The sequence below is a fragment of the Crinia signifera genome, chromosome 2 (genome assembly GCF_055691185.1).
Source record: "Crinia signifera chromosome 2, ASM5569118v1, whole genome shotgun sequence".
NCBI lineage: Eukaryota > Metazoa > Chordata > Amphibia > Anura > Myobatrachidae > Crinia > Crinia signifera.
Genome location: NC_139218.1, coordinates 84506131 through 84529741, shown reverse-complemented (window position 1 = coordinate 84529741; position 23611 = coordinate 84506131). Strand labels below are relative to the sequence as shown.

The window sequence follows — 23611 nt, the reverse complement described above, 5'->3', positions numbered from 1 at the left end:
TGGCCACTGGTAAAGCAAACCATATATATTTATATTTGTGTAGGTCAAATCATTCAGGGTATATGCATTATATAGTTCAATCTAAAGCTACGGGGAGTTCATGGGAAATCATTCTAGATAATGTTGACTGAGCATATCACAGTGTGTACCCAGCTTTACAGTCCACTTTTTAAGCAAATCCATGCTTGAGCACAGCTGGCTTGATTGGTACATCATTCAGTCTAGCCATATGAGCTTAAGCATGCAAATCCTTAAAACATGGCCTTTTAGGTTGACTTAAGGACTGACTTTGGAACCACTGCAAAAAAAAATATAAAGTTCAGACCTGCAAAAATAAACTTAGCACGGCTTGTAGTTTCCAAATAATCCTTTGCCAAGAATGGCTTTTCTTGCAATAAATCCTTATAACATCAATGTTTACTAACCCTCTCTCCACCTAGGACACTAAACACTTTTTTAGGTACTTGTGTATTATCACGGAGCCCGATTTCATCTAAATCGCATCCGATTTATCGGCCGATTTAATCTGCGATGCGATTTTGCAGCCGATTTTTGGCCATTTCCTGCTGATTTGCATGTTATTCCATCCTTGCACACCCCCAGGTACTATGCGATGGTATGCAATGTGATTTTCGGGAAAATGCCCCTGATTGTACAATTAAATATCGCATAGCAACGCATGCCAGCAAGTGGCATGCGATGCGATTCGCAATGTTAAATGCACCCCCATTGTTAACACCACCCCCACTATCAACGCCAACCCGAAGCGTGGCGAGCGCAGTGAGCCCGTGAAGGGCGGCGGTACGCGTCCTCCGACCTTTTCATACCCCCACTATCCATGTCGGCGTGGAGTTGATTTTAGATAGTGTGTCGAGCGCAGCGATCCACCGAGCCGGAAGCATGGCGAGCGCAGCAAACCTCGCGAGGGGACGCGGATTACTTTACATGTATTCCACGTCCGCTCGCCACACTATCTAAAATCAACTTCACGCCGACGTGGATAGTGGGGGTATGAAAAGGTCGGAGGACGCGTATTTTTATTTTTATGATCATTATACTTGGCTGTAGGATCTTTAGTCTGGATTTTAATGGTCATGCAATTAAAAGTACAAACCCAGAATTGTGTACAAGAGGTTTGCAAAAAAACTTGACAATTTCATTTTTTTTATTCATTCAAGAATATTCAGTTCCTTGGTCGTCTCACTGTAAGGACTTGGCAATCTAATGCTAACTTTCATAAAAAACAGAAAATACAACAAGTTTTCATTTTTTTGTCAATGCTGAAAGGTCTACAAATTATATTTTTTAGGCAGTCTGGGAAGCGGGGAATCTTCCTAGGTTTTCTACACTTCATAGGGGTGTATTCAATAGCCGTGACAGTGAGCAGTGCCGATCACAGTCACAGCTCGCGGGTCAGTATTTAACTGACCCCCCTGCACTCACCGTTTCCACCTCACTGGAAACAGCGAGTGCGGCCGTCAAAAAATGGCAAGTGTCGCCGATATATGCAGCGAGCTTGCTGCATTAGCGGCAAACCTCACCATTTGGGGGAATCTTCGCCGTCCTCTGACAAAAAATGTCAAGATTTCAATTTAAGAGAAAACCATCTTAAGAGAAATAGGCCTTGATAAAGCAACATCACTTACTCTTCACTTCCTCATATCCATCCAGGTTATAAGGCTATCCATGCTTAAACACAGGTAATGTAATAAGTACCTTAATCACTTTGATACTATCTATATACAAGCATGGTTATCCTTAATGCCTGGAATCTTTAGGACATCTCCATTAAGGAGTTTGGGAACCTCTACTTTAATATATAATGAAGATCCAACATTGAATAATATCTTCATCAGCCAGCAATCTGTTCAGTTCCTTAACCAAACCCTCTAGCAACTTCTCTGCGTATGATCCCACAGATTAAGTAGTGTTTACTTTCTTCACATTTTTCTACTATACTACCCAGCCTCTTGATCCCATAACCTCATAAATCCACCTATACAGGTCTTCTGTGATCATCCCAACCTTAATTAAAATAGAAGCTGCCATTCTGCTGGTATCTCTCCATTATACTTCATTAACCTATTGTACATATTTACCTTTTCCTTTCATTTCTTAAATTCCTAAGAGAATAGACTAACGTGGTCAAATGTTTAAACACTGCTTTTTTATAAAAGCCATTACTTCATTTTAAATCTTCTGGATACCTCTAGTGCATTTGATAGTGCTCTTCTGGAATACAAAATCTAAAATCTTAGATATTCAAGGGACTATCCTATTCTTTGTTCTCATCCTACTTTCCCAATCTTTCAGTTTCCGCTTCTCTGTATTGACTGCCTCTGCTTTTATCAGTTGAACAGGCTAAAAATGCTTACTGTAAAAAAATTGGTACCAAGAGGATACACTTGACTAAGAAATTGACACTGCTGCTTAAGAACCATCTGTATCCAAATCTTTTCATACACCCAAGAAATATACTACACACATCAAACGAGACATTGCAAAAACTCTCGCACTCGATACTACAATAGAGTATTTACCGGTCTTCCTCTAACAAGAATTTCATTCCAATCTATTTTAGATGCAATGGCTAAACTCATTTTCCTTGCAAAACATTCTGTTGCTTCTCCTTCCTCTCATCCCTACATTAGTTACGTGTATTTTAAAGAAATCAATATAAAAAGGCTACTGCTTACATATATGGCTATTGACAAAAATAGCCAAAACAAACAAACAAAAAGACCTCTTCTACACTCATTACCTAATCCTTTCTCAGGCAGTATCCACTGAGGAATATCCTCCCTTGTACAAAAATGCTGGGGGTTTTCTAGCCTAAACTCCCACTTAACCTCCATTAAACTTATGCCCCTTTCCCACTGCAGCCTTAAAACGGTATATAGCCGATTTTTGAGGGCAAAATACCGTTTAAGGCTGCAGTGGGAAAGCGCCAGAGTTGAAATACCGTTTAAAGTTAAACGGTATTTCAACCCGTTTCCAAAGCAGAGTTTTACACGGTAATCTACCGTTTAAGAGGCAATGGGAATGCATCTTAAACGGTAGAGATGATGGCTGATTTTTTCAGCCATCATCTCCGTGTGTGTACGCTGCCGGGCTGAAAGATTAACCACTTTCAGCCCGGCGGTACGCCCCGCTGCCACCCCCCCCCCCTCCTGTTATACTCATTTGTCCACGCTGCCCCGCTGTGTCCGGCTGGCTGCTGCTGCGGCTGGATGCCGTTAGCGACGCTGGTCCGGCCACATGCCCCGCCTCCCTCCGTCCTGCTCCACACGGAGCCGCACTGGCCACCAATGTTTTATTTTGTAAGCCAGTAATATATAGATTGCTGGCACATGCCAGAAATCTATATATTTCTGGAACCACTGGGCACCAATGACAATCATAAGCCAGTAATATATAGATTGCTGGCACATGCCAGCAATCTATATATTTCTGGAACCACTGGGCACCAATGACAATCATAAGCCAGTAATAAATAGATTGCTGGCACATGCCAGCAATCTATATATTTCTGGAACCACTGGGCACCAATGACAATCATAAGCCAGTAATACATAGATTGCTGGCACATGCCAGCAATCTATATATTGCAGGCACCTCTGGGAACCAATGATTTAGTTATTAGGCAGTAATATATACATAGCTGGCACTGGCCAGCAATGTATATATTACTGTCCACCATGGGTTAAATTGAGCCGACACATAGCACAAATGTCAACGGCTGCGGGATTTGTACGCACCACTGGCCCCTCCCCCACCTTTTATGTGAAAACAACTGTGGGTGTGCACCTTTTTATCCCTGAAAAGCCCATTGAAGTCACATGCACTCATTTGTGCTGTAAAAACGTTTTGAAGAGCTAAAACGTTTTACCTGCAATGGGAATGGTACTTAAATGGCATTTAAAACTGTAATCTGCTGCAGTGGGAATGCTAAATACCGTTTAAGATTACCTTTAACTTAAAACGGGTCTGCAGTGGGAAAGCAGCATTACTTAGCCAATTACCACCCCTCTACACAAAAACATTAATTATTCTCTGTTACACAGACCTTTGATATGTCCAACATTGCTGTGTGTTTGGATTACACAGCTCTCCAAGAACATTTTACACTTGCAATCTGGCTGGATCAATATCAGATATTTGGCACTTACAGTATTCTAAAGTATATTCCTGTATCCTATAAATTGTAAGCTTGCAAACAGTACCTTCTTACATCTGTGTCGCCTATTAATACCCCTTTTTTTTGTTATTGTTGTGTTACATAATAGCGCTCTTAAAAAAAAAAAAAAAAGTACCCCGATTGTCGTTTCAATCTATTGGAATTGACAAAATTATTAACAATGTAGCCCAGCTGGGGGGTGTGGCTTAGCAGAGCGGGGCGTGGGAGCTCCGTAAAAATCCGGCTCTATATATCCTGAAAACTGCAGTCTGGGCAACCCAGCACTGCTCATCCTGCCCCCACTACTCCCCTGCACCTGAGACATGTGTTGGAGAACTGGTGCTGCCGCGGTGTCTCATCCGGCCTGGTGTACGCTGGCATCTGGGCTCCTGTGCTGGTGGGTGGGCGCCATCTTGGAGACTGCGTTCCGTGAGGCGCTTGTCCGGTCATCACCCTGCTTTCTCTCCTGGTTGCCCCTGCTGTTCCTCTGCACCTGAGGCACTGGTCGGTCTCTGTCTGAGAGGCTTGGGGGCTCCCCTGATCTAGTGGCCTCTGCTGGACTCTGGCATATACGTGGGCGGGCGCCATCTTGGGAGCTGCACCTTGTGGCATGCTTCCTCGACCACTGCCCTGCTGGTCCTTCCTCTCCCTATCTGGCTACCCCTTATGCCTCCTTGATCGGCGCTGTACCATATTGCTTAAATTATACGTAACCCTGGGACTCATTACCCCTGCAATATAACACTCCGTTGGACTAATAACTATCCACTAATCTACTTAGTCAATCCCCCTTGTTTACTATTTGGAGGGCTTGGGTGGTGTGCTAGCCACCCCCTTGCTCATTTTGACCTTTGCTGGAGTGCTATTTAAAAACCACTATCATGGCCGATCATATTCAGATAGTGCTCAGGGCGATTGATGCTTCGACACAGAAGATTATGGCTAAACTTGAAAATGTGGTCGCTATGATCCCACATCCTGTGAAAATGCCCTGTACACCATATGAGTCCATGAATCTCCTGGATATATCCTGCCGGTCTGTGATGCCCTCTGTAGCTCCGGATGCTGGCGTCGCTACTCCTTTGACTTGATCCTACCTTACTGAGATGTCCCATTCTGTACCTGATAAAAGTTTGCCTCCTACTGAGTGGTGCCGTCCAGATTTTCGCTATATGACCTTGGTGGCCTGCTATGCTCTCCAGGACTCCTTTATTGCTTGCTTCCAGATCCTATTTAAATCTCTTCGGCTTCATGACATGTTTTGGCTCCCCTTGCCGCAATATTCTCTCTCTATCTATATTATATATCCTGATGAAAATGCCAATAAAGGCATTGAAACATTGCTCTTAACCCACACACACACACCCTTGGATGTGTGCTAAGGAAACTATTATTTATTTGTCTGGATCAGCTGAACCTGAGGGCCTGACCAGATTCATATCTCTTGCACCTGTGCTTTATTATTATTATCTTTATTTTGTTTTTGTATAAGACAATATAATATGCTTTGTATGCATACATATGCATTTTCCTATATCCTGCCTATGGAAGTTTTACTATTATGTGTAGGCCTATACAGCACCTTACGTGTAAGGTTTGACATTTTTTTTCTGGTGGTAGCGAACAGGCGGTAAAAAAAAGATACACAAAGGTCAAATAATGCCAATACATTGCCCCAGTTGGTCCATATGGTAAATATCCTCCAGCTGGGTGTGTGCGGTACTCTAGATATAGCATAGTGTAGTATAGATTGTTAGTAGGTTAATTGGGTGGGTGGGTGGATGGGTAAAACGGGAGAGGTAGGTTAGTTTTTTGTTTGGCATAGAATAGCTACTATAGCTAAAGGCCACTAACTTGCCTTCCCCTATAATACCTAGCAGTTGGAGGAATAGGGGTAGATATTTTCAGGGATCCAGGTATGCCTAAAGTTGGGGGTGGGTTGTATAGGGTGGGAGGTTTTCTGGTAGGGTTTTTTTGGGACGTTTGGGGAGGTATTTTGTTTTGTGTTTGACACGTCGACACTATTAGCCTATTTTGTTATTTCACTCTACTCGGTATACGGCTATTCTGTCAGGAATTTATGCTAAGTGCTTCTAAATATCCTATTACGATAAGACTTCATGTGCATTCCGGTCTCAATATGTTGTACACTTACCTGAATGGCGCCTTCGGGTATATTTGCTATATAATTCCTGAAGGAAATGTGGTCCTTGTTTTGTACCTACTCTTTATGTTTATGTATCGACGTGTTTGCCTGTTTGGGCACTATGTTCTTTGAAAATCAATAAAAATTACTGAATTAAAAAAATAAACTATGTAGCCCAGCTAGAGAGTGCAATCAAATATGTAAGTATGAGAAATCAGAGAAGGGTGACCGGGGCGTGGCTTGGAGCAGCTAGGAGAAGGACGTGTCTGCCAGCTCTCCCACCTGAAATCCTGATTCAACTATCCTATAAAGCAGCAATACCCTCCCAGCTTTCTCTCACCGGTGGGGCAGCCTCTCCTACATCCCTGGAGATACCCTGGTGGCCTCTCTATCCGGAGCATATATTCCTGTGACCCGGCACTCTCCACGGCGGAATCTCTGGGCCTTGAGGTTTGGGCTATTCTGCTCTGTGTTGGGTGGGTGGTCGGTCCTGCCTGCCAGGCGCGCGGCACACCCTTGTAATCCTCCCTGGTGTTTGGCCTTGATATTTGGAGCCTCAGGGCTCTCTCCCCCTGGCGTCTCCCCGACATTTGGTTGCAGTGCTTCCGTGCATTGGGTGCGGCCGCAGCCATCTTGCCGCGTCCTGGTCCAACGTCTCCACACAGATTCGGACTCTCCCAATCTCTCAGGAGGCTTCAGCATATCATCTATAACAGTCTGTACCCAAAAACCACCTGCATCCCTGGTTTATTTGGAGGTGTGCTAGCCACCTCCGTTCTACTGTGGGCTGTCACAGTGCAACCTGTAGCAGTTGGTTGGTTCCCTACAGTGCTGAATTCGGTAATAGTTCCCTGAATATGGATGTCTCACTACAACAGATCCTTCTTTTATCTAGGTCTCTACACAGAGAATTCTTAATACTCTAGATCTGGGGTAGCCAACCCTAGTCCTCGAGAGCTACCAACAGTGCATGTTTTGCAGGTCTCCTCACAGAATCACAAGTGCGCTAATTAGCTCCATCTCTGTATCTTTTAAAATGTGTCAGTGATTAATGAGTGCAGCTGTGCAGCAGCTAGGTTGTCTGGAAAATGTGAACTGTTGGTAGCTCTCGAGGGCTAGGGTTGGCTACCACTGCTCTAGATGAAACCTGTATGGCTATACGGTCCCCTTCCTGTAGCTTTGCAGACTGTGCAGTAGGAGATGTGGCCACTACACATTGTGGTCTGGACCTTGTACCCCCCCTCAGCCTTCAGGAGATACACAAATGGGTACTATTTCCCCCTCTGATAACCCTGTACCATGTGCTGTACAAGATGTAGACACTATGCCTCTTTACTATAACTCTGCAATTTGCATAGATTCTGGCACTGCATGCTTTTTGACCTTGTCTCTACCCAACATGGAAGCTCATTACTACCCTATGTTTGATTGATATAAAAAGGCTGCAGGTCCCACGAAGAATACTTCAATACTGTTAGATATCCTGCGAATTCGACGCTTGATATATATGGCTGCTGACCACCCTATTGCATACCCTGGACTACCATGGGATGAGCATGGTACCCGGTCGCTGTTATCTCAAGGCATCGAGCATTGGCCGGACTAATGCTTTAAAGTGCCCTCCTATAGTGGAGCCATATGCTACTTTCTTTTATTCTATATGTCCTTTTCTATGATCGATGTTATTTCTGTGCATTATAATCCTGTTTGTTTATATACTGATATTGTCGGTATAGCTGCTATGTTCAACCTTTTAGTGGGAGAGCTGGAATAGCCTGGTTATGAGCCATTAGTATTTATGTTTTACTTTCTGTTTTCCACATCATCCTATTACATCCTGTTTCTAGACATTTTTATCCCGTTTCTGCCATTTCTGCTGTAAAACATATCCTGTACTTTTTGCCCCTGGTAGTTCTCCTTTCAACATCCTTTACTTTTGGTGGGATAGTATGGGTGGGAGGGGATAGTTGGTAGGTTGGGGGGGGGGGGGAGGGGGTTTAGGGTGAGGGGGACAAGTTTGGCTTTTTTGGCTAGAGTAGCTGCTTTTGTCAGCTAAAGGCCACTAACTGTCTCCTCTGTGGTTATTGCTAGTGTAGGATTTGTAGGGGTATGGTTATAGGGAATAAAGTACACCTAAGTTGGGAGTGGGTAGTACAGGGTGGGGGGGTTCTGGGTGGGTTGATTTGGGCCTTTTGAGAGGTTTTCTTTTACTACTGTTATTTTATTTAATATGTTTATTTTAGTTCAGACAGTGATATTTTTGATATTTGATTATTTTGAACTGCAGATTTAGGGTGCTTTATGGTTTATCATGCCTTCTTATACTTTTTTGTGCTCGACTGCTCGGATGGCGCCTCCGAGTGGATGAGCAAATGTGTTTCTATCTTTATTATGGAGGGGCGACACCCACCATACTCCTTCCATTATTGTGAGCATTAACTTGTACGTATATTTTTCTGTCTGCCTGTATATATATATCCTAATCTGGTTATTACATATCTCCGGTATGCACCTACTGATCTGTTGCCCTACTACTGTTTGTACAATCAATTTTATTTTTTGTTTGTTTTCTTTCGAAAATGAATAAAAATTACTTAATTTAAAAAAAGTATGAGAAATCAGAATGGCATTGGTTCAATCATAATGGTGGCGTATCAAGAGTGTGTGGCTGTGACCTCTCTCTCTGCTCCAAAGTAGCATCCTAAATCTAAATCACAGAGAAAAATCTACATTATTTGAAAAAAAAATACAGTCAATGGCAGAGCAACTAATGTAATGTTGCACCAGGTTTCCAATCCGTGTAATATTTTTCAATTGTAAGCAAGATGCACTTACTTTCCAGCTACTTTAGCAAGTTCACACCAGTCTCTTCTAACGATATCAAGACCTTTGAGTTCCTGTTTAGTGACATATTTTCCGTCCCCAGTAGGCTCAACTGTGAGAGCAGCGTACTTCTTTTTCTTCAGTAGCAAGAGAGACTTAAAAATTCCATCAATGTCAATCTCCAGGAGTTTGTACGATTTATTTATTTCACTTTTGACCTGGGAAAGGATACGTACATTTTCATATTTAAAGTTACTCAAATAAAACAGTGAAAAACATCTGTCTACTATGTAAAGTGTATGGATACTAGATGGGCATTATAGTTTGTAAGTTTTATATAAAACATTATCTGAATAATGTTTCACAAGTACAGCTAGCACGATACCGAAGGATATTAAGGGGGGTATTCAATACTGGGTCCCAACTGTCGGTATGTCTCGCCAGTCAGGACCGTGGCCCATTGTTGGTCTGCTCGTCTGTTTATCAGCGGGCGGGATTCAATGTCCCGCCTGTCGATCGGTGAAAAGGGGACGGTGTATGCGAAAACTCGAGTCGGGCCCAGTTTGCTGAAAGCGGTCGTGGATTGTCGGATCTAGACAATCCACAGCAGTTTTCAGCAAACAGAGTCCGTTCTGACAAGATGCCACTTCAATGTTGTTGGGAAAGACAGCATTGAATAGGTGCCGACTGCTTTTTTCCCCCGTCGGAAATTGCGGAGCAGATTGAATACCCCCATAGTTTTATTTCTTAAACAGAAATGGTTAAACATGGCTGGCCATCAACTAAAAGGTTTGTTAAACTGAGAAATGCCAACCAGGGCACATGAATTCTCACAACCATTTGTATGCAGTCCTCTCCAGTTCTTAAGGATCCCTCCTTTAACTTCCTTCTCTGCCCACTGATCACTATCTTGCTCTGTAGTTTAACATAAGGACGGGACACAGACCCTTATTGTAAAATTAATGCTCAAATCATAAAAAATATAAAATGTATTTTCACCTTTTGGATTGAACACTTTACTTACATACAACAAGATCCACTTTGCAATTACCCATCTACCTACTCTTAAGGAACCAATTCAATTAGCCATGGTAGATTACTGTGGCAATGTTTGATCCCACCAGGGCTATCCAATAAGTCAAAGCCAGGAGTTATCAGGGAGTTATCAGTGAGAGAAATTAAATAGCTAGATCATTTTTTTACCCTCAGAAATTTACCAATGGTATATGAATTCCTGCCTTAACTTCTATTCCCTCCCAAATATATACACACACTAGCATCAACATTTTGTATGAACTAACATAACTTTGTTTCTGTATTGTGGGAGATTCCCAGCACAATTATTTTATTTATTATTAACAGTTTCTTATATAGCGCGCACATTTGCCGCAGCGCTTCACAGAGAACATTTGAACATTCACATCAGTCCCTGCCCCAGTGGAGCTTACAATCTATATTCCCTACCACATGTACACGCACACAGACATTCTAGGGTTAATTTGTTGGGAGCCATCTAACCTACCAGTATATTTTTGGATTGTGGGAGGAAACCAGAGTACCCAAAGGAAACCCACGCAAGTACGGGGAGAATATATAAACTCCACACAGTTAGGGCCATGGTGGGAACGAACCCATGGCTTCAGTGTTGTGAGGCAGTAATGCTAACCATTACACCATGCGTACTGCACACACACAAGCAGAGGAATAACATTTAGAGTCCACAGGTACGGCTGTGGTGAAAATCAAACCTAAGTCCATGCAGTGTTATGAGACCATGATGCTAACCATTACATCTACAAACAGTTAATGTTTTCCAGACTATCTGTGGATCTGTATAATGTGTCGGTAAGGAATGAGTGCATGTTTGAAATTGTGAGTTAGTTATGACAACCTTTTGCATCAGGTAGGTCAGCCATGTCCAAACTTTGGCCCTCCAGCTGTTCTGAAACTACACATTCCAGCATGTCTTGCCATAGTTTTAGCATTCCCTAATTGCATAACTATGGCAAGGCATGATGGGACTTGTAGTTTCAAAACAGCTGCAGGGCCATAGTTTGGACACGCCTGAGCTAGGTGGTCTGGAAAATGTGAGCTGTTGGTAGATCATGAGGACCGGTTTGGCCAGACCCGCATTACACCAACCGTACTTGACATCACATAATAGTTTTCCATAAAAAAAAAATTTTTTTATAATGTCACCCAGTCATAGGATTAAGCAGCAAAGTATATTTTGTAAAAGTCATACCTTGTTTCCCAACTTGAAGACTTCATCAAGGTTGTTGCAATTCGTGTTTATCATAATGGAATCTGTATCACCATATATAACATCAAGATTCATCTTTTGGGGGGGGGGGGGGGGGGGGGGGAACAAAACACAAGAACATTAACAAGCTAGAGCAGGAAAAAGAAAAACCAGTAGTTTGGTCACCATTTGCATATTCATTTTCCAGCCTGTTACAAGCATTACGATTTTGCTCTTGGAGAAATCTGGCTTTTCATTTCTTATCTGCATCACATTTATCAGGTTGGGGTTGATCACTGTTGAACTGTTAACTTTTAATTTTATCAGGTTTATTAAATATTGAGGAAACTATTAACGTACAGTATGTGATACCACATATCAGTGACTGTATTGTGCTCAATAATTGATGAATGTGGTGACCACAAAGCAAAAACGGGGGTTTCTTCAGAAGACTGGTAATATTGGCCAAATAAACTATATAAAATGGTGAAAACCTTTAAATGTTGTATCACCGAACCTGATTCTAAAGGGTTAATATAATAATATGGGAGTTCTATTTCAGATAGTATTAGATTTTATTATCTTTTATCTAAAAGTTGCTAAATAAAGAAGTAGATTCTGGTTGGTTGCCCATAGCTACATCCTACCTGAAATAGAACCCCCATGAACATCTACATTGGACATATAATTTTACATCCCCTGAAAAATCTCTGGTGAGACACTAACAGATTTTAAGGGTGATGCATAAGCAATGCTCACAAATTCTGGAGTTTATCTAACATCATTTCTGTAGGTGAGAGGAGGTTATTTTCTAGTGCTCTTATGTCAATATATACATTTTACTTAAATGTCATTTACTTTCTATACCAACAATGTATTTCAGCAAAGTAGCATTTATAGAAGCATAATTGTTACATTAATTAACAGAATAAATCTATTTGCTGTATTTACAGTACAATAAAACACATTTTTGTTTTTCCATATCTCCTGTCCCCACAATGTAGTAAAGAGAAGACAAGTGATTATCTCGTAAGAAAAGATTACATTTTTCAATTGGGTGTTGCAGGGTTTTTAAAAGCTGAAGTAACCTTCCAAAGCAAAAACATCAATGTAGTAGAAATATTTTAGAGGGTTAACATGGGATTGTCGGGACTGTTTAAAGCTGGGTAAACACTACAGTATACATTTGATTATCCAAAATATTGTTCCAACGTGGGATATACTGAATCGTAAACATAATGCAGTGTGCTTCCAAAAATCAGTTTCTGTCCTTGTTCACAGAATGGTCCCCCACTGGATGTGCTGCTAGTCCAATGGGATGAATACACAGTAAATGCATCATGTAGCAGTACAATACACAACTATAGAGTGGAACACAGTTTGTATGGTGGTGCGATGATTACATTGCATCACTTTGCTGTTAGAAGGTGTTTATCCATCTTAAAAAGTCTCAGAAATGAAGATGAAAATTCTGGAAAAATACTTTAGTTCTTTATGAGATAATCAGTGTTAATGTTATCCTGAAAACAGTAATTTATTATGCAAAATATGTCTGAATATTTGTCAAAAATGTCTGATATCTGTCCTTATCACCAATTAATGGTTACCTATCACAATTTCTATATTTGGCTCTGTTCTCACACCAGGTCACATTTTCTGCATTAATGTTTGCACAATGTATTTTACTACATAATGTCTCAATTATATTTAGGACTTCGGGGGAAATTTAATAAGCAGTGGATTTCCAAAACCTTCAGTTCTAAATCTGGCCTGCAAAATCTGTAAAGGTGCAATATAATAAATGCTAGATCAGGCTGGTTTTGCATTAAGTATCAATACCCTTTAAAATCCGCCAAGCAAAACTTGTAAACATCATGGGTTTTAAAAATCCACTGCTTAGTAAATATGTCCATTATGACCAAAGCGCTTGAGCAGCTTTTACCAAGATTGCACTAATAATCCACATTTTGCTTAATACGGATAAAATTATGAAAAAACACCAAACCAGAAAGTGTCTAACGAAGCCGTAAAGTGTACATTCCAGTATCTATGTCACAATGTCAAAGTATTTTATCTTTTCTAGTACTGTGCAAGTTTCGAATATAAATACCCTACTCCCAAAACACAACATTTGTTTGCTACATAAACCTGAATTCTTTCCATAAAAGAGTTAACTGTCAGGTGCCAAGCCACAGACAAAAGTGCGCATTTTATGCTCAGAATAGTATAGAATGCTGAAACTATTTAGCCGAAAATGAAGGGAGCCAGAAAAACAATCATAATAAACAACACTGCAGCTCATACAATATAGCGGAACTGCAAGTAAACTCTAATTAACACTGTTGCTAATTTGCTGGAAAGACTCGCACACAGGCTTCAAGCAGTGCTCCATCATATCTGTGTTAGAGAAAGAATGAAGCTATAATCCATTAGTAAGGATTACATTGGTAAATAGGCATCCGAAGAGAACGGCTTTCCGGTTTGTTTGGGTTACAGTTTTGTAATGCACAACAACTTCGCCAGGTGTGGCCTTTTTTGTTTTCTATGTTTGTTTTTGTTAGCAGATTTTAAAGAGGGGGGAAAAAAAAGGCAGAGGAAACACACACACAAAAGCAAATGTACTTACCTTCTGCACCATCTCTTTGGTATGCAGCAGGATCTAGTGGTACAAAAATACATGTTACTTGAATAGCTGGGTACAGATTAATACATAAAGTATAGCTATGCATAAGGCTGTACACAACATATATATGTCATTCATAGGTGGCACTTCTCACACAGCATTTTACACATTTGGTATTTCCTCATACAGAGGCACAAAAACACTAAAATACATTTTATTTAGATGATGTTGGTGTGTATGGTGGTGACATACACAGATAGGGCAGTAATAGGGAATCAAATTTATAACTTCAGGATAACGGCTGTGCCACCATGTTTGCCTCAAATCCACCTGAAATACTGGAGGAAATAGTAGATGTAATATGGAAGGATCACTTAGCCAAAGACTAACGTGCATGATGCTGGTTAGTCCTCTTATAGGTCACTTACCAGCGCAAGTCTATGTGCTATACAAGATGGACGAATGTGATCAAACATATAATGGTTTCACTTCGTTTAAAAGCCAAATAAGTATCGACTTTTAAAAAAAAATTAAATAATGCCAGGTATAAAGATATATAGGAGTCCTGACAAATATCCCAATCCTCTATTACTCTTAATACATAACAGCAAGGCAGCTAATTTAGTTCTGGATTGAGCCAAAGGTTTGGCCAAACCGTTCGCACTTCCTCCCATTATAGTGCGAAGGTCAAATGAAGATTATGAAGCAGCACCCTTGTGTGTTCACTTTCCCATTTATATCCATTTCACCTACTGGTGTTTTTGCGATTGTGTGATTGCATTTTATAGATTCATTAAACATTTATAAATGTTCATTAATATCCTCCAAATAGCAAAAAATAAATGGAACATACTTCTCAACATTGACATGATTAACTTTAAGGAATAGTCCCCTTTGTGACAGTGAGGCAGCATAATACCATAAGCAGCGCCCAAAAACCTTGCCAAAAAACCACACCTTCATGCATTGACATGATTAAGATCGTATTGCAACGAAAGAAGAAATTGCTGCAATAAACACTGCAAAATTAAACCTGCAGTTGATGAACAAATGAATACAAAGCTATGGGGTGAATGAAATGTAGACTTTTCAAGCTGTAGCATTGAGGAAGAACACAAGGAGTTGGGCGATGGATAAAAGCGCAACATGTTCCCTTTCATAGGACAGGAAAACTCAACTGTAAATGATGCTGCAGCTGCCACTAAAGAACTCAAACAAAGGAAATGCAGATAATTGTCTAATAATAATTTCATAAAACATTTAGCCAGAAACAAACATTTTCTTCTCATTTGTACTCATTTAAATCTCTTGTAGTCTTCTTGCCACAAGCGCCTTGTATAAAATATATACGTCACCCTTATTAGTAGGTAGGCTTTCAGTTTTTTCCGGTGTCTAATTTGAAGTATTGTTACTTGCTTGGATGTTGCACAGATTGATTTATTCAAGAGAACCATATGGGACTGATTGCAAAACAAATCATCACATTCAAAACTATTTATGCTTCACAAACCCCAACATTGTGCCATTTGCTCTATTGTTTGACTGTGCGATGCCAGTTGCACAGTTGAAAGACTGCATTCTTACATTAAATCCAAAACACAGCTTGAATAAGAGTGAAGAGGTGATGCAAGTTTTTGTGTAGAATTACTATGGGTTCCTTATACTCCCTAACTAGAATAGTAAAAAGTTGAATTAAATATTTATGCCAAAAACATATATGGTGCGCAAATGCTCAGTACCTCAAGATCCGTTCACTAGGTTCCCACGGAGAGCCCCTTTATGTGCCAATTTTTTTTTACTAACATACCAATCCAACTACCAGCTGACCAGTACATCCTATTATCTGTAGAATGGACATGTGGTATTTCAATAGAATTGAAATAGGGTACATTAGTAACTTTGAAACACTGGAATGGACAAATGAATGAATACTGGTTGAGTTTTATATTTTTTATGAAAGTATTAATACACATTTTTTTTTAAAGATGACTGATCACAATATTAGGGTAGTATTCAATTGTTCTATCACACACAATCTAATGTTTAAAATGACAGGACAGTATGGGGTGATATTCATTTAATCTATTCTAGCTCTAATCTATCTTTCCTAGAAGTTTCCTTAAGCCACTGGGTTTTACCCAATAATAGGAATGGTTGTACCATTACACATTTACTTCTACAAGTGACTGGGTGTATATTTTACCCTATTAGAGTCAGGGTTGACTGATAAGAGAAAAAAAATGGTTTTCTGCAAGATACAGTAGTCAATGGTTGCCACTACAATTGGTATCTTCCCTTCTAATTTTCCTAAAACAATAATTCCGGATTAGGCAGTAGAGGACTCCCAGAACAATCTCTCAAATGCTACAGGAAACCACATACTTCATTTCCAAAATTCAAATACCAGCATCACTTCTAAATTTTCACTTTTTTTCCTCTCAGCAGACGAGAGAGGAGAGGAAATGCTAGTATGAAACAGTTTTTGGATTAGTAACACATTCACTCATCATTTTGTTGAAAACAACTCTGACTACTTTGGCATTCTGGTTTGTTCCCACAATGACCAGCTGAAGAAGCTAGGATCCTTCTGTCAGTAGCTGTAGGGATCAAGCACTTGGATCAACTTAACGCCATTCTTGGAAATCATTTACCACATTCTCTTACCTGGTGACATGAGATGCTGAAAGTGACTAGGTATCGTTTTTAAAAACGTAATGCCTAGTAGCAGTATGTTCTTCCTGGTCATTGTGTCCCTGAATTGCAAACAGGTTAAAGGGGTAGCAAACTATTTGGGTCAATTAAAAATGTGAAATCAGCCAAGCTCTCTTTAGATTGCGCAACTACTATTCCAAAGGACAACAAATTGTTACAGATGTCACAAAAAGCAAAAGCAACAATATATTTAAATTAACATTGTAGTTTCTGGAATGAAGCATGCTTGGTCTTCCACTGCAGAAGCCCATCCACTTCAGTGTGTACAGACTCACCAAAACTGAACAATTGAAAATTGTCAAAAAGTTGCCTGGTATTTGTGAACTTCATTTTTGCTGCAATACGCGGATGGTAGGGTACAGGTTAATCCACTGATCCATCCTGCTTTATGCCATAGGTTCAGGCTAGTTCTAGCATTGTAAATATGTGGGTAACATTTCCTTGGGACACAGCTTCTTTAATACCAATTGAGCATAATTTATAGGACACAGCTTTCCTGTGTATCTGCACCCCTTTTTCCAGCAGGTTGAATTAGCCATGGTCATTTACTGTGGTTGTCACGCCTGCTGATATCCAATGGGAAGCAAAACCAAATCCACAATAAGAATGTTTTCCCTAATTGTGGGTAATACATGGGTCCACAACTTTTGTTAGATGCTATTTTCACACGGGAACCAAACGTTTTTGGACAAAGCTGCCCCGTACTATTTTTTCGGACAACCATTTTTTAATCATGGCACCCTAGAGAATCCGATTTTTTTTTTTTTTTACACGGTACCCCTAGGCCATAGGTTTCTAGCTTTATCAAAAACATTTGATAAAGATATCTGGAGTAGCATAATGCGACCGTCCTGTTCTGTGCTGTTTTTACCCCTTGAACCTGGATTCTGGACCAAACCAGTCCCAAAGACCCTTGCTTTAAAGATGTTGGCATAACGGAGACCTCACCAACATACAACCCTTTTTTTTCGATTCCCATTGCTTGGAATTATAAGGATTCAGGCACTGTTCCATACCTGCACAGCCTTCAGTGTACCATTGGTTATTACGGCCATCTACATTTGGCAACCACGTGGAGACAATCATTGGACAGAATCGCCATTTGCAAACATCTAGGGGTGGTAAATATATCTCTGAATTTCCAGCTTTATTGCCTATTAGGGGTGTACATGAGAATGGACTATCTAGGTGCTACTAGCCTTTGAATGTATCCAGTGCATTAATTGTGTGCATGGTTTTGTGTTTTATTTTCATTTTTATTATGGGGATTTTTAAAAATTAAAAACTGTAACACTATCCAATCTTTTATTATATATTTGTGATTAGCGCGGCTTTACGTTTGTTGGTTCTACTCATATTTGCACACAGGACTAACTATACTGCATTTAGCAGCTGCTGGAGGACCAATTTGTGACACTTACTGACATGTTTAAAGTTATATCACTCACACGGGTGAAAATTATTAAATCATTTAGTCTGTCGGAATCCCGGCAATAGAATAGCAAGGTTGACATAGTGACTGGTGACATTATCATTGAAGACCTTGCATACCTATCCCTTTTCTAGCACCTTGATTAATCTATGCCACAAAGAATTCAGGCTGCTCTGGGAGCAAAGGGGTGTCCTGGAAAAGTTTAGACTGTTGAAAACACACAAAATAAGGATCAACTTCACTTACTATAGAACGTTTTTCCTTCCCATTATTGTGATTAGTCGGGACTATGGGACTTTGACTGGTTCCTTTATAGCAGGCATGTCCAACCTGCGGCCCTCCAGATGTGCTAAAACTACACATCCCAGCATGCCTTGCCACAATTTGGCTATTAGGGAATGCTAGAATGATGGCAATGCATGCTGGGATGTGTAGTTTTAGAACATCTGGAGGGCCGCAGGTTGGACATGCCTGCTTTATAGGTTAAGATGGTGCCACATTATTGGACAAGTAGATATTGGCATTAATGAGCAGGTGTATTAAACATAAGTTGTTGATGAGTTAATATTGAAAAGGCTAATATCTCCATTTGGCAAGGAGATAAACATTTTAAAAATTGCAAGTTCTCATCAGCAGAGCCCATTCCACCCTATCGCATATAAGCACTTCCTCGGTCATGCCTATACATACTTTTATTTGAAGGTAATTTATATTTTTATAAGACGTGTGATTCTATTCGGTCTAACTAAATGGCCATCGTGGCAGAAGCTGCAAGTCATTTTTCATTTTTGATCAGCACCAGTGAGACATTTTAGGATTCTGTTTAACAATGTGCAAAACCTTTATTTTAGCAACATAACAAGAAAAAATATGAATAAAAGTACTAGTGCTTGTGTGCATCTTTTCAAAACAAACCCCTTTGCACACTATCAGGTCATTCTTATACATTTCGATACTTCATAGTCGCTAAATCCTCTTGCCAGTATAGAAGTACTATAATAAGAAACTTTTGGTAGTGCAAACTCCCAAAGCCTTATATCAAAGCTCTGCAGTATTAAGTAATACTCTAGCTGGGGAACTGAAATAATCACCATATTTGTACTGATGGACTATGAAGGGCCATTACCAAATGTGCAAGGGCTCCCAATTGTACATTCTTGAGCAAGCGTATTATCATAGGTCTGTGAAATGCTATATTCCTAGAATTAGACTTTCATAATCTTTATTATGAGGGGAATGGAGTTATATTTTTTTATGCTTTTGCACCAAAAAGGAAGTGAGACATGTCTGATTCTTTGACTAACATTTAACAAAATAAAATGGCCTGAAAAAGCACAAGAGAAAAATAAGAACCGTAAAAAGGTATACAAAGTTGCAAAGCATTCGCACATTGTTAATGTTTAGCTTCATGGTTTTCAACATGTGAGTCAGGAAGCATCAAAAACAATCAACAAGGACGATTTAAGACTAAATCCTTCCCATTAATTAGGGGTATTTAAACAAAGCACAACACACTTGACCAGGCATAGGTGTATTTTAAATAGGCTACCAGTTGCTGTTATTAGCAATTCACTTGGCACCCATGACAGGATAGGTCTAGTAAGTGACAGACATACATCTAAATCCATCCAATATGACAGAGGATCACATGCAAGTGAAGACAGCTAGCATACAGAGGGGTTATAAAAGGCTTGCTAGTTTCATTAATAAGTCAACTCTGCAGTTCTCATTTCACAGCAACACCTGCATATTTATCTTTCTACCATCAATTGGATGATGGAATTTCGCCCCCTCCTCCTACTTCAAGCGCGTTTCAAAAATGTGCCAACTTAAAGTGAAAAAAATAATAATAAAAATAAACTTTATGCTTAATTTTTTTTCCTCCTTAACAAAGTACAGCTGTTGAGAATAATTGTTCAAGATCTTACCCTGTAATGTCAACTGCAGCAGAACAAAGAGTATTTAATTAGCAAATCTATTCAGTAATTCAACACCTATTATATCAAATGCCTTCGTGATTTTATTCAGGATAATTGGCTAAGAGGGTTATTACTGACATTCAGATAGAATTTAAAATTCTTCCACGAGTCGAGTCATAATAGCAGTAATGATCTCCCCAATCAGGAGATTGTGTGTCACACAAGGCTCTCCGGCATAGCAGCAGAGCCCATTTCCTGACTTCTTAATTCCCGGCCTCAGCTCAGTGAGGGCTCTTCATGTCGATATTTCACTCTGTGATGCAGCTTTAATGGGACTCTATTAAAACACACAGAACAAAAAAGGCGACAATTTTATGCTTTTTTTTCCTCTCCCCCATACGTGCGTGTTAAAGAGTGACAGCATTGCCGTCATATCAATCAGGAAAGCGTTTCTGATAGCTGCAATAAAGCTATGTGTGTAAAGGGGCAGGGGACATCTGTAATTAAAAACAGCAGGGTTTAGGTATCCCCCCACCAACCCAGTTGCCTAAATTAAACCATAGGATTAGGCAAAGTTGTTTTTTAACCCCCTTATAAAATAAAAAAAAGGAGAGGAAAGGATTCTATGCAATCGTCTTAAAAGATCACGTAGGTGCAGAAAATATAGAAACATTCATCAAAAAGGGAGAGAAGTCCTGGTTAAGTAGTAAAATATTAGAGCATATGCATGCAAGCTTACCCACCCACTGATATAAATATACACACAAAAACAATCCTATATATTAGAGATGTGTGTTCCATATGCAAAACATACCCACATACTTCACATGACCCAGCAGCAGCATCCCTACCCACTTATTCATTTTAATATGTGCAGATTGTTAGGAGTTGGCTTAGAGGCTGATATGTTTAAGGAAACCCAGATTAAAAAATTCAACATGTGCTTAAAATACACAGGGATTACAGATGGCAGGAAAAAGGGGAAACATGTAGTCCGCACAACCATTTCCTACTTTCCCACCTGGCATCATGACAATATTGCATGGCTGTTTGACATACTAGCATGCTCATAATAAAAATATAAATTAAAAAAATAAAAAAGAGAACTAAAGTTTTCATTATAACATACCAACAAACCCAAAAACAAAGGTTTTTAAAAACAAAAGTCCAAGGGTAGAATGCATAAAAAAACGTGCATAGCATGCAAATGAAAATGTGGTACTTCCTCATCTTTGCGGCCACCGCTATGCCAGTTACGTTAGCCACTACTTAACTGCTATGTAAGGATTTTCACTTAAGCTTTGGAGCAGTGGATGCTTTTTTCACACACTGTGCCACGCCACCGTCTATTATCTTTAGTAAAAGTTGTGGCCAGCGGAGCGAGCCACTAAGCCTGAAGCGTGGCCAGCGAAGCGAGACCCCGAGGGGCCAATGATGCTACATAAGTTGGCTCCCAACAAATTAACCCTAGAATGTCTGTGTGTGCATGTACATGTGGTAGGGAATATAGATTGTAAGCTCTACTGGGGCAGGGACTGATGTGAATGTTCAAATATTCTCTCTGTAAAGCGCTGCAGAATATGTGTGCGCTATATAAGAAACGGTTAATAAATAAATAAATGTTACGTAGCGTAAGCGTTGGCCGCAAAGATGATGAAGTACCAAAAATTCTTTCCCACACATTAAATGCAACATGAATTTTATATAAACACAACCAATGGTAGAGAAAACCTACACGTGTTTTCTCTACACGTGAAAACACATACAAAACAGCTAGCACTTTGCAAGCTGCGCCTATGATCAGAGAGCAAAGCAGACTTTACCCAAGAAAGTGTTTTGGCAAACTGTAAACTAATCCATTTGGCCAAGGTAAGAACACTTACATTTAAAACTCCAGATCAGGTATACCAGTCTGACAGAGGTCAAGGAACAGGCAATACAAAATTGAAGATGTAAATAGAAGTTAAGGATTTATTGTCTAATGTATTTAATTAGTAGGTCCTCTTCCATTACCCCCAAAGCACAGATCATAAAAATACAGCATAAGGAACTCTATTACAGGAAAGAACACAGATTACCCAGTACCAGAATATATCAGGAGGAACTCCCAAAGCAAGTGCCAGACGGTACCCACAATAGCAGTGCATTTTTAATGACATTGAAAGTTAGAACAACCAAGTCCATAAAATTGGGCTTGTCAAGTATACCCTACTGCAGTGGTTTCCAAATATTTTTAAATCATGGCACCCTAGAATATACGTATTACATTTTACAATACCCCGAGGTAAAAGGTTTTTTACTGACAAATTTTGAAATTAAGAGTTAAGCAGAAAGATTAGATTGGTTGTCCACCTATTTTAAAGCCAATAGAATTGGTTTTGGCTATTACATTGATCATATATAATTTTAATTGTTCCTGGACCACAAACTCAAGGCACCCCCTTCAGGCGTCCCGAGGCAGCCCACAAACTTAGTCTTTCAAACAGTTAATGTTTTCAATTGCTCCTCACAGAATCAAGCAAAATATTTAGCTCCACATGTGGATATTTTGAAAGGAGTTAGTGAGTGATGAGTACACCTGCGCACATTCTGGGTTATATGGAAAATGTGAACTATATATGATCCTGTATACCAAGTTATGAATTTTCTGGTTGCTTGACCATTTTTAGAAAATAATTTGTTAGTTATCCTATATGCCAATAAATCAAATCTCAAACTAAATTTCTAAGTTATTTAGTTTGAGTTTCGGGACATTAATGCAAATAATTCAGGATTGGAATGTGGAAATGCCTTAAGTCAAAAACCATTGTTCTCAGCAAAGTTTGGGTAATATTTTCGGTTTGATACAAATTTTATCTTATTTCACTTTAATGATGATGAAGGCCACAAAAAATTTGAGAAAATGAATTTTGAAGTCCCACCATTCAATCAGCTTGGAAAGAAATATCAGGCTTAATTTTTGTGAGAGGTACATATATACTAGTAGTTTGTTAACAAATATGCTTGAGTCTAATTTTTTTAATGTTTTTACAGCACAAGTTACTAATCCCAATAGAAGATGATGTGGAACCAGTGCTCGATGGGAAAGGAAAGTATCCCTTATAAGCAGTTGTACTTTTGAAGTGTTTAAAAGTCCACTCTCAGCCACCCCTTGTTGCTCATGATGTGAAAGGTTCCCTCAGTGAAGCGTATCTAGAAGCTACCTTCATGGAATCAGGAGCTACTGTACCATTGAATTGATACACTGTCAGAGAGCAAAATGAAATGCTACATAACTTCTATATCTGCAAAGTATGAAAGTCCAAGTGAGGAAGTCTGTCCCTCTCACAATCAGATTCACAGTTATGGATCAGATGTAATATCCAAGATATTCCCAGGTGCAGCTAGTTGTAAATGACCGGTAAGTGGTAGCAGACTGGAAATTACCAGGCAGGTGACTTAACGCTCTTCCTCTTTGGCAACTGAGCTGGTCATAAAAGTGGATGCTGACTGGATCAGTTTCACCATGACAATGAGCAGGTCTGGACTATCAATGAT

At 39.8% G+C, this 23611-nt stretch overlaps 1 protein-coding gene across 2 annotated transcripts in view; it reads right to left on the bottom strand.

Annotated features, from left to right (window-relative positions):
* Positions 1 to 23611, bottom strand: part of POLA1 (DNA polymerase alpha 1, catalytic subunit) — a 332356-nt gene that overhangs the window by 197124 nt on the left and 111621 nt on the right. For both annotated transcript variants that reach the window (XM_083172524.1, XM_083172525.1), the window contains exons 26-28: positions 14015 to 14047; positions 11392 to 11484; positions 9159 to 9364 (exon numbers count right to left, since the gene is read on the bottom strand). In XM_083172524.1, coding sequence (XP_083028650.1) covers positions 9159 to 9364; positions 11392 to 11484; positions 14015 to 14047 — 332 coding nt within the window. The remainder of the gene's footprint in view (positions 1 to 9158; positions 9365 to 11391; positions 11485 to 14014; positions 14048 to 23611) is intronic.